The sequence below is a fragment of the Helobdella robusta genome, assembly GCF_000326865.2.
Source record: "Helobdella robusta unplaced genomic scaffold HELROscaffold_21, whole genome shotgun sequence".
NCBI classification, from domain to species: domain Eukaryota; kingdom Metazoa; phylum Annelida; class Clitellata; order Rhynchobdellida; family Glossiphoniidae; genus Helobdella; species Helobdella robusta.
This window is the reverse complement of record NW_008704124.1, coordinates 9,652-21,915: the sequence shown is the minus strand read 5'-3', so window position 1 is coordinate 21,915 and position 12,264 is coordinate 9,652. Positions and strand designations below refer to the sequence as shown.

Here is a 12,264-nt window from a genome sequence, read left to right as displayed (position 1 = left end):
CAAATTACGATGAAGAAAAGGAGACCAAAGAAGATGACCAGCCAATTAAGAAACCTGACACCTAATTCGCATCAAAGTTCAATTTTACAACACCAAAGTTAATTTTTACAACGTCAAAGTTAATCTTGACAAAGTCAATATTTCCCTATATATATACAACAAGGAGCACTGACGATGATTCATTTGGAATCGAAATATGGCCTTGTTTGCAGCATGAATTCGAAAAATAAGTTTATTTTGAATTTTAATAAACTTTCATCAAAAAACTTTAGTGAGAAAAATCGAAAAAACGAACTACAAACATATTAACGCCAAACATTCGGTAGAATTTATAGAATATTGTGTGTGTATATATATATATATATATATATATATATATATCTATATATATATATAGATGATTAAGTTTATTTAACTCTTACTAGAAATTAGTGTGCATTTTTGAATCAGAAAAGCCTTTTTCGAAAATTTATATTTCCATAACCAATGTTAATTTCCGTGTTGATTATCTCCTTATATAAGTTGTTGTAACTTTGTTCCTATGTTAATAAAGTTTTTAAGAGTTTTTAAGACTTTGTATCTCTTTGTGTGTCGTCTCAGTAAATCGATTTCTAATTTTATGCGATGGTAGAACGCCAGTGGCTTTTTGTTGAGTATTTATAATCGGATGTCTTTGTTCATTCAAAAGTGATTCTGCAATTAGTAGTTCTTGCTATTATTATAATGTAGAACTTCAATATTGTTATCAAGGATGTCTCTAGTGAGTTTTGTTTTGTTTTTGTCTTTCAGGTGGTTTTTGATAGCGCCAGATTGAACGTGCATAGTAAGTCTTTTTGATAATTTGGTGTCAGTGACTTAGGTGTAAACAATCAACAATTTTGCTTTATATATATATATCTCACATCTCAACTCAATTTAATGTTTTTTATCTCAACATCGCATTTCATCATTTCCCAACGTCTTTCAATATGCATCACAAATCTTAAAAAACTCTGGCATATCTTAACATACAACAACAAACACCAACATACTTCAACTTATGGCTGCAACAATTGATATAAAAACATCTTTCACCGTAACTGAACTGGAAGCATAACCAACAAATAGTCACTTGGATAACAAATAAACATACATACAGACAGACAGAGAAACTGACAAACAGACAGGTAGCAGAACGTGGTGAACTTTCCCCTGGTGTCTGGCAAGGTTGTAAATAAATTGATAGGCAAGTTTGTAGGTGGAAACGTCTGCGAGTGTCTCCAACATCGAATGACCTTCAACTGTTTATCACATCACGCCAAATTTCTGCGCTGAATGCATTTTAATGGCAACCCTTGTGCCTTGTAATGTAGCTTCATGCTTGGGTTCGGTTCACGTTTTAAAGCAGTAATTTTTTATCGCTTTTTGTTTTGTCGTTTGTTGGTTTGTTGGTTTGATTGTTTTTGCATTAAAAGGATGTTGTCTCGTTTGTTCTTTCGTTCACTTGATGGTTCGTTCATTTGTTTGTTCGTTCACTCTGTCGCTTGCTGCCTACTTTTATTCTCATTCAATGGTTCCGTAACTTTCTTGCGTCTACATGAGGAATTTTATTTCCATGTTTCATTATACGAATAATTCCGATTTTTATCGAAGCACGACTGTCATCACTCTTTCTGCAGAGTTTGTTATTAAATACTGAGTTTTATTTTATTAACAAATATAATCAGCTCGCAGACATTTCACTTCTCACTCTTCAAAATTCACGTTTTCTTTGTCAAATTTCATCACTCCATTCCTTACCCTATTGAAATAGTTCCAGCACTTACCAAAAAAAAACATTCCGTCAAATGTAAATTATCTTCAAATACCTTTTAAATATTGTTCCATAGTATCGGCTCATTACCTCTAAATAATTGTTTTTATCAAGTGGAGAGCAAATTTTTTAATATGAATGTTTATGCCGGTCTGAAATAGTGATTGAGGTCGTCAGGTCATGCTGATGTTATTGCCAGACGCGTTGCTTTTTGTGCTGTTGTTGTTGTTGTTTGTTTATCATTCTGTTATTGTTGTTTATTTATTGTTTTGTTATTGTTTATTTGTTGTTGTTGCTTATCTATTCTGTTGTTGTTCCTTCTTCTTTTTTCTTTTTTCTTTGTTCTTGTTTGTTTGTTCTTTTGTTTGTTTGTTGTTTATGTAACGTTGTTTGACTTGCTGTATGTTGCTTAGTTTTTATAATGTTGTTTGTTATGATGGTAGGTACTGTTGTTGGTTTTGTGGTCGTTGATGTTGTTGTTCACCCCTGTGTTTGTCTGGTTTTGTTCATACCAATGATGTTGGTGTTCTGATAACGTGGTGATGTTGTGCCGATGCCAGCTCTCAGGATTCACTTATTGTTTTCATCGATGTTAATTAATGTTTTTGTTCGTCTTGATTTTTGTTGAAGTGTACTACAATATTTTCCATTTTGACTCTTGCATATATTTTGCTCCCAAAGTTTTCATTCAACACAATGCCAACAAGTCATCTTAAAACCGTATTAACACATTATTTTTATTACAATGCTAATTTATAAATCCGGAAATGTTAATATTGGTCAGGTCTATTAAATATTTCAATTGATTAAGTTTTGGTATATTGAATAATAAAATTACTTGTAAAAACAAAAAATTACAATAACAATGAAACAAAAAAAAAAATAGAATTTTCACGTTGGTTCGTCGCTTCATTGGACAGTAGTATAAGCCATCTGTCATTTTCATTGGCTGGCTAATGCAATGCGATGCCTCTATAATTACTTCCAATACTTTTTTCAACATTTTTTCTCATTTTTTGCTTGCTTCGCCACAACTTTTTTCTTATTAAATTTCATTTTTTCATTTTTATAGTTCGAATCTGATGAGTTTTTATGCCGACATTGAGGCTTATAATGACTATATCGCCCTGCTGGGATGAAATCACTTTTGAAGGCGCAATCTGGAGCGTGAAATTGAAAATTAATAAAAAAAAGTTTATTCATCGAATAAAAATTCAAATTTCAATGCTTTGTCTATCGATGAAAAAAATGGAAAAAATAGAAAAAAATGGAAAAGAAGCAAAAACATAAAAGAGGAAGACAATTTATAATGGCGTCAGATGTTCAACTAATCGTAAGACCATCAACTTGCCTATTATATCTAAGAAAGAAAGAGTGAAAGAGAAGAGAGAGAGAGAGAGAGAAAGAAAGAGAGAAAGAGAGAGAGAGAGAGAGAAAAAAAGAGAGAATAAAACAATGAGCGGAAGAAAGAGTCAAATAATATAATATAAATAAAAATGACAGAAACAAAATAAATAATGGAAGAAATAATGAAAAACATAAAAAAATTATTCAGAAAATTTTGTGTAAACAACACTAAAATAAAACAATATTTTGAATATAATTGTGAAAGTTATTAAAAAAATATGACAGCTGATAATTATGAATAAATAAAATTTAAATGTTTATAAAAATATTTTGCAAGCAAATTTAAACAAAAATTGAATAAAAATCTTTTCAAAATCTACGAACATAAATTCTTCTGGTGAAAATTTGAAATCGCGTCATGTTTGAAATTTAAAATTCATGGTTGGCAAGTGTCTCAATATGTACCAATATAAATATTAGTACGATGCTTCAGTTGAATAATTTACTTTATAATTAATTAAAATCATCTGCCTTGAATTTATTTTGACAGCATTTGACTCTAACTCAAACGTAACATGCATGTTCAAAACGTAGTTACTCAGAGACACACAGACACGCAAACTCACTCAGAGACACAGAGACACACAGACACGCAAACTTATTCAAGCATACGCACACGGACATGTGCTGCTTTTAAAAACAAACAATTAGAAAAACATTAATGCGTAAAATTAAAATGTCGTTTTAATATTTAATGTCAGCATTGAATGTTTTCAGGTTTTGCTTTTGTGACGTTCGAGAACGAGGAGGCAGTAGATAAAGTGTGCGACATACATTTCCATGAAATCAACAACAAAATGGTAAGTTCCAGATGTTGCACTGTTGTTGATGTGGCTGACGTTGTTGCTGCTGATGTTGTTGTTGCTGCTGATGTTGTTGTTGTTATTGTTGTTGTTGTAGACATCATTGTTGTCGTTGGTGCAGATGTTGCTAGTTTCATTATTATTATTGTGTTTGTTGTCGATGTTTATTTTTATCGTAGTTAAGGTTTTATGTGACGAGATGTATGTTGTTGATATTGTTTTTTCTTCTGTTGTTGTCTCAATAGCTATTTTGTTTTAGCATTTGGAAGTTCACTGTTTTTGTTGATGTTAATGTTATTGATGTTGTTGATGATGTTATAGTTGATGTTGTTGTTGTTGATGTTGTTGATGTTGTTATTGATGTTGTTTGTGTCCGATTATGTTATGTATTTTTAGTTTCGGGACAATTGATGTATTAAAACAATCTATTTTGATATAACTGCGTACTTTTGCTGGAATGAAAATCCATGCTGGTTTCTTAATAAGGGTTAATGCATTTGCTTACAATTTTTATAATGTTATAACTGATAAACATTTTGGCTGTTTAATTAATGGCTGATACGATTTTAATGCAAAAATTAAATATTTCTCAAAAAAAAACTTTGTTAATGTTTGTGATGTATGTTAATGAAAAATCACACAAAAACTTTAATAACTCTGACTTACACACACAATATTCTTACACACACGCACACACACACACACCACACACACATTCATACATACACAAACACACAAATCTTACACACGCACACATTTTGTTACGTTTTCAACTCACTAACCACATTTTTTCTTAATCTAAGAGCTAGGCTATAAGAATCAAAAAAGTTCTTGCCAATAGTAATTTTTAGTTGATCACGCAATTTGAAGAGTGATGGATTTCTTAAAATTTCACTGCCATTTTAAGTGTTTTAAATTCATTATGTCAGTTTATAAAATGTTTGTAAAAAAAATATTCCAAGTTAGATAGCTAAGAAAAGTAAATTAAATTCACAAGCAATAAAAAGAATTTTGAATTTTCTTTGAAACGATGTATTTAATTTTTAATAAGGTTGAATGCAAGCGGGCTCAGCCAAAAGAGCTCATGGTCTCGCAAAGTCTTACAAGACGTTAGTGTTTATTGTTGTGCGAATGTTGTTGGTGTTGGATGGTTATGTTGTTGTGTGAGAATGTTTAAGTTGCTACCTGGTGGTTACGTGGTTGTAGTTTAATAACTGCTGTTGTTTCAGTCTTTAGACACTTGAAATTCGAAGGTTGCGTTGACAGGCGGTTGATTATGATTGGTCGTCGTGTTTTTGTTGGGATTATGATTGCATTGTTGTTTCAATTGTTGGTCAAATTGTAGTTTTGCGACATTTTTCATAATTTTTAAATTGAATTACACTTTTTAAGGTTTTCACAAAAATAAATGTTTCAAAAATATATACCTATCTTGATTGATGTGAAAGGAAAGAAAATATTGACCTCATATCAATAACACTAGTGTCACCATGGATCATATATTAACAGTGCATATATTTCAATATATATATATATATATATATATATATATAGTGCATATATTTCAATATATTTCAAATCATATATTTCAATTTTTGATGTTACTTGTAGTGCAAACAGTTATTTGTAGTACAATCGGTGTGTGTGGTATAAGCTATCTCTATGTACCACCATGGTACTTGTGATACAATTGGTCGGTACTCGTTGCTTGCTCTCATGCTTTCATTGATAAATAACGATGACATTTTTATTTCTGTGGTATATCTCAAAATTTCTAAATAATAATTCTTACAATTATTAACATATCTACTTTTATAGAACAATTTTTTGTTTTTATTTTATTTAGTAATAAATAAAATGTTGAGGAATGAAATGAACGATGTTGTGAATGTAAGCAGTGCAAATGTATCTGATATTTCAGGCATGGATGAACACTTTCAGTTTCCATTGCGACTTTTTATACCAAAAATGTCAACTGAACTTGTTTTGTGTCAGAATTTATTGAAACATTCAGTACTGAAATCAAGCTGCTCAGATTTTTTGTATAAACCACTAAGTTTAAGCTTTCCTCAAGCAAACATTCATTGCAAATGCTTCAACATGTGAGGATTTAAACCATTCTTTTAGTTGCATTTAGTGTACAACCTTACTTACTTTTGACAAGATTGTTTTTTTTAATTTAAATATTGATGCCCAAGTGTTAAAAGCTTATAAACAAACGATAATGTGATAACAAACTATTTAAAATTTTCTTGATAAGTGGGTAAAATTTCATTTTTTCAAAATGATTTTAAATGAAAGTTTCAAGATATATGTGCACGTAGAGATTATTTTATTAATTTATTACACATAAAACTGCTTGTGCTACTACTATTACTACTACTATTACTACTCCTCCTCCTCCTACTACTACAACAACAACAACAACAACAACTACTTCTACTACTACTACTACTATTACTACTACTATTACTACAACTACTATTCTAACAAAAACAACAACCACTACTACTAATTCTGCAACTCTGCTACTATTACTAATACTACTACAAATAATACTACTACTCCTCCTTCTCCTCCTCTTCCTACTACTACTACTACTACTACTACTAATACTTCTACAACTACTATTCTAACAAAAACAACAACCACTACTACTAACTCTGCAACTTTGCTACTATTACTATTACTACTACTATTACTACTACTACTTCTACTACAACTACTACTACAACTACTACTATTACTATAACTACTATTCTAACAAAAACAACAACTACTACTAACTCTGTTACTATTACTACCACTACTACTATTACTATTACTACTGCTATTACTACTACTACTACTACTACTACTACTAATAATAATAATAATAATAATAATAATAATAATAATAATAATAATAATAATACTAGCGCTACTTCAACTTCAGAAACATTAGCCATCCCCGGCAGGAAATTGTAACCTTACCACCACATGCGCGGTCATTAGACTAGTTGAGATTTATGGATGGATGGATGGTTGGATGGATGAATGGATGGATGGATGGTTAGATGGATGAATGGATGGATGGATGGTTGGATGGATGAATGGATGGATGGATGGTTGGATGGATGGATGGATCGATGGATGGATCGATGGATGGATCGATGGATCGTTAGATGGATGGATGAATGAATAGTTAGATAGATGAATAAATAAATGGCTGAATGAATAAATATGTGAACGGATAAATAGATGGTTTTTATAATAGTTTGATGAATTGAATGATAAGTAGACGGAAAAATAAATGCGTTGATCAATGAATTTCTGATTGATTAAATGAATAGATGGATATGTGAATGAATGAATTCCTGAATGATTAAATGAATAGATGGGTAATAGGATGAATGAACGAACGAAAAATTAGTATGTGAAGTTTAAAAACGACGTTAAATTAATAATTAAAAATTTATTTATCATTTGCCATTAATCATCTGATGTGCCAAACTACGCTTCTTTAGCCACTGTACGATGATGACGATCATTAATATAGCGATTAAGACAGTGCTGCCCTAACAGTGTGATAAAATGATGCTGATATTTTATAACGCAATGTTTGGCGATGATAATCATATAAATATGATGATGAATATCATGATGAAATTTGCGTTAGGACCTGCAACTATTGTGATATTAATGATGATGATGATGAAGATGATGAAGAAGATGACTACATGGCGTTATCAGAAATTGGGTTGTTATTGTTGTTAAAATAGGTAAACTTTAATCTGAAAAATGTTTCACGGTATTTTTATAAATTTGTTAATGATTTTTTTGTTATAAAATGGTCAAATTTTATTAATCAATTTTATTTTATTAGCACTTATGGGCATTATTTAATTATCTCTTAACAATATTTATATGAAATCAAAAGAAAATTATTTTAAGCTCAACACCGATATTTGCATAGTTTACGCTGATTTTTTTTTACAAAAATCGTTTTAAAATAGCTAATGTTCTATTTGAATTTCAAACATCTTTATCGAAGACACACACACACACACACATATACACACACGCGCTTGCTTGCATACACATACACACGCACTCACACACTGACACACACACATGCACATATTTTTAACAAAATCTTGATCTTTATCACCGTCACCAAACATTTAACATCAAATTTGAGATTATTTTTAATAGTCTGTTGTTTCATCCAACCATCATGTGATTCATTTGTATATCATTCATTTTATGAATTTTTAAATTTTTCAATTAACCATTTCAAATGAAGTAGTTAATTTGATAACGACAAATTTTGACAAATTTTGACAGCTGGTTTGATTCCAGTAACACTGCCAGCCTACTTTGCATCATTCGGCAGAACTTATCAGGTCGCTGGTCTATCTGGCTATTATTATCAAGGTTTGTTCCTCTGCTGGGCATTCATTCATTTTTTGGCCCCAACTTTTATCATTATATCGTTGTCATTTTTGTTATTTTGTCAGCTTTATCAAATTAGTTTTGTCAACTTTTCGTCTAGGTCATTCTTTTATTTCTTTAGTAATATTGCTAACCAATTTTTAATGTAATGAAAAAAATCATTCATGTGTTAATCAATCCAAACCAATTCTTGTGTTGATCGTTTTAATGATGTTGAATAACTGATATATGATCGTATATTAAGCTTGCAGAATCATTGCAGTTGCAGAACGGTTGGCGTGTTAGCTAGTTCAGGCAGGTGAAGTGTCATGTCTCGAGTTGTTGCTATTCCGCATTGACCTGGTTCAAATACTCTTTCCCCAAAACTCAAATTATTATCATTCGCCATGTGCGTCTTGTGGTGTGGATGTTTCGATCAATCTCTCTAAAGAGAACATTTATCGAAACTGAGTAAGAAACCATGCGACTTCTTACGTGCTATTTTATTGTTTCCATCTTCCACCAGCGACGAACTTGCATGCCAGGCTACTGCCAGCAGTTCAACCTCAATCAACGATTCTTTTATCAACATCATCGAAACAATGAAATGAGATCTACCATAATAAAAACCACATCAACATAAGCAATAACAAAAGCACGGTCAGCAGCAACAACAAAAACCTAAAAACATCGACACAAACAACAGTACAAAGAACAACACAGACAGTAACAACACAAACAACAACAACACAAATAACAACAACACAAACAACATCAACAAATCTCTAACCGACAAAAGCGATTAAATTGTCGCCGTTCATCATATTTTCCATTAAAAAATTATCGACAATCTTTTAGTGGTGGCTTTCCAACCAGCTATCGCGTTCAAATTGATTCTCTATTCTCTTCTGCATGTGTTTCTTGAAAGCGTTTTTACGATTGCAACTACGTATCTGTCTGTATGTCTGTCTGTTTTGTCTGCTTGTTTGTTTATGCCTGGACATGTTAACGTATGTGTTAAAATTCAAAATAAACTTATTTTTCGAATTCATGCTGCAAATAAGGCCATATTTCGATTCCGAATGAATCATCATCAGTGCTCCTTGCTGTATATATAGGGAAATATTGACTTTGTCAAGATGAACTGGTGACCAGCCAATAAAGAAACCTGACACGTAATTCGCATCAAAGTTCAATTTTACAACACCAAAGTTAATTTTTACAACGTCAAAGTTTATTTCGAATTTTAATAAACTAAACGTTCACCAAAAAACTTTAGTGAGAAAAATCGAAAAAACGAACTACAAACATATTAACGCTAAACATTTGGTAAAATTTATAGAATATTGTAAATATGTATGTATGTATACATACAGTTATATTTGTATTGTGACATGGAAATGATGGGGGCATGTTATGAGTGGTGTCAGTATACGTGGCGTTCAGCTGTCTGCTCTTCCTTCAGCTGATTGAATTTGTATGCAACTCGAAACCTACCTGTATAGATGGATAGATGAGTCGATGATGGATGGATGGATGGATGGACGGATGGATGGATGGATGGATGGATGGATGGACGGATGGACGGATGGATGGATGGATGGACGGATGGATGGATGGAAAAGAAGTTGGAGAGATAGTGTAATGGAGATTTATGGTTGCATGGATAAATGAATGAAAAATTACTTTGTTAAGCAGCTAGAGAAATCGATGAACGAGTCGATAAATTAATAGCTGAGTGAATGTAGCAAAATAGCGTACTATTGGATTGCTGGTTATTGTTTCAATGTCAGTCAGCTTAGAGTTTGGTTGTTTTGTGTACAGTACTACAAATAAATTCTTAAAACGCAATAAAAATCAATAAATGGAAATGTGACTGAATGGTAAAAATTCTTTTAAAATTGATATAGATTATGAAATTTTATTAAAAACGTTTAGTAAATTATCGATTTAGTATGTTCTGTGTTTTATATAAATACTGGATTTGTTGGATGTTAGTAATTTCACGTGGGCGACTAAATATTTTGTTAGTTGAATGTGTTTCATTAAGTTTAAAACTAGAAGTTTGAACATATGCTGATGATATGAAAAAATACATCTAAAAAAAATTATGGATCGACCGACTAACATACAACTCTCACAAAACATCTTAAAAGATATTTTTTTTTTCATTTTAAAGAAAAATTTGTAAAAGTTTTCTTTTCTTTGAACAGTATTGAAAAATGTTAAATAGTGTTCTAAAATGCTGACAATATCAAATATGTTGTTTGCAAGTGTGCGTGTATGGTATATTTAATAATGCAAACGTAGTCAGTGTACGAAGCAACCAACCAGCCAGCCAACCAATCAACTCCAGACCACCAACCAACCAGCCAACCAGCCAGCCAACCAATCAGCCAGCCAATCAACCAACCGACTACCAACCAACCAGCCAGCCAACCAATCAGCCAGCCAACCAAAACGCGGCATCCAGTTTGATAGTTTCACATTTGCACGTGCGTATGTGCGTGGAGACATCTGATACGCGTCTATATTGTCATCTTTCAATTATAAGTCTGACAATAAAACCGGTCTAACTTTCCTTTTGGCATCGGCGTCATTATCTCAAATACAATCTTCCACATCCTCTTCACCTTCATCTTCAATCTAATTCAGCATGATGTGTACAGCTTTCAAAATTTTCTTCTTTATTATACAAACTTTTTCTTAAATAATCTTTGTGGGAATTTTATATTTAATAATAGTGTTATAATAACATTATTTAATAATTATTATTTAAGATGTGATTTATTCCGTTTTGATTCATATAATTTTTTAAAAATAAACTTGAAAAACTTCTATCGGGTTTATGGTTTCATTGTAGTAATCATTAACATGGTCATCACCACACCACCCCAATCAGCATCACAATCGCCAACATCACCAACGAACACCCACGTAGCGATTCCAGGGTACAACTACTTGGCGGCCACACCGATCACAGCCACAGCCTTCACCTACCCGCCACACGGCGTAACTCCAGAGCACCACGCACGCATCAGCTACATACCACGCGACATCATAACAGCAACCGGAAGTGCAGCTTCTTTTTTGACTTCCGCTCGTCTGGTGGCTCCACCCACACGACTTGAACTCACGCACGCCAACGGAAACAGTTTAACAGGACCAGCCGTCATGTCGCCTGTGTTGCAATGCGCTGCCGAGCAACAACATTTTGTCATACATCAACAACCCATCAACATTAGAAGCAACCAGCAACAACAACTACCACAGCACAACGCTGTGGCGCTCATCAACAGCAACAGCAGCAACAGCAATAGCAGCAACGGTTGCAGCAACTCGCAGCGGTTATCGCAACAGCAACAACAACCGCAACAACATCAACTGCAACTTCAACAGCAGCAACAAGCAGCGCAGAGTTTGTTGACACTGCAGGAATATCCACAGGAAAGCAACGGTGTAGATTTCGGTAAGTGATATTCAATTTTCATCTTTAGCAAATATTGCTGAATAGACCGCCTTCAATTTTTCTTCTTTAGCTTTTTCCACCATTTTCAACAATTTCCCCATTTTAATTTTTTTCAAATTTTTGTTTGAAGGTGTAATAATTAAATTAGAATAATTACTACAATAAATGTTTGTGTGATGAAGATATTTTATATCGATTTTGTGTATTTAATTAACAGGAGTGATAATTCAGAATAAAAAAAACATCTTATCATTGATATTATTATCTATCATATCAATGATATCATCTATCATATCAATGATATCATCTATCGTATCAATCTACCTTCACTGATATCATCCATCACATCAATTCACCATCAATGATACCATCTACCACAT

General features: G+C 32.3%; 2 protein-coding genes across 2 annotated transcripts in view; both read left to right on the top strand.

The window, feature by feature from the left end:
• Positions 1-5,116, top strand: part of HELRODRAFT_77746 (hypothetical protein) — a gene marked incomplete at both ends in the record, with an annotated part of 71,407 nt that extends 66,291 nt beyond the window's left edge. Inside the window, 2 exons of the mRNA XM_009018221.1 lie at positions 3,917-3,999; positions 5,054-5,116. Of these exons, the coding sequence (XP_009016469.1) occupies positions 3,917-3,999; positions 5,054-5,116 (146 nt within the window). The remainder of the gene's footprint in view (positions 1-3,916; positions 4,000-5,053) is intronic.
• Positions 5,117-11,289: 6,173 nt separating this feature from the next.
• HELRODRAFT_171485 (hypothetical protein) lies at positions 11,290-12,037 on the top strand (the record flags this gene model as incomplete). Its single annotated transcript, XM_009018220.1, has 2 exons — positions 11,290-11,884; positions 12,015-12,037. The coding sequence occupies 2 exons, from the start codon at positions 11,290-11,292 to the stop codon at positions 12,035-12,037; spliced, it is 618 nt and encodes a 205-aa protein (XP_009016468.1).
• Positions 12,038-12,264: the final 227 nt, after the last annotated feature.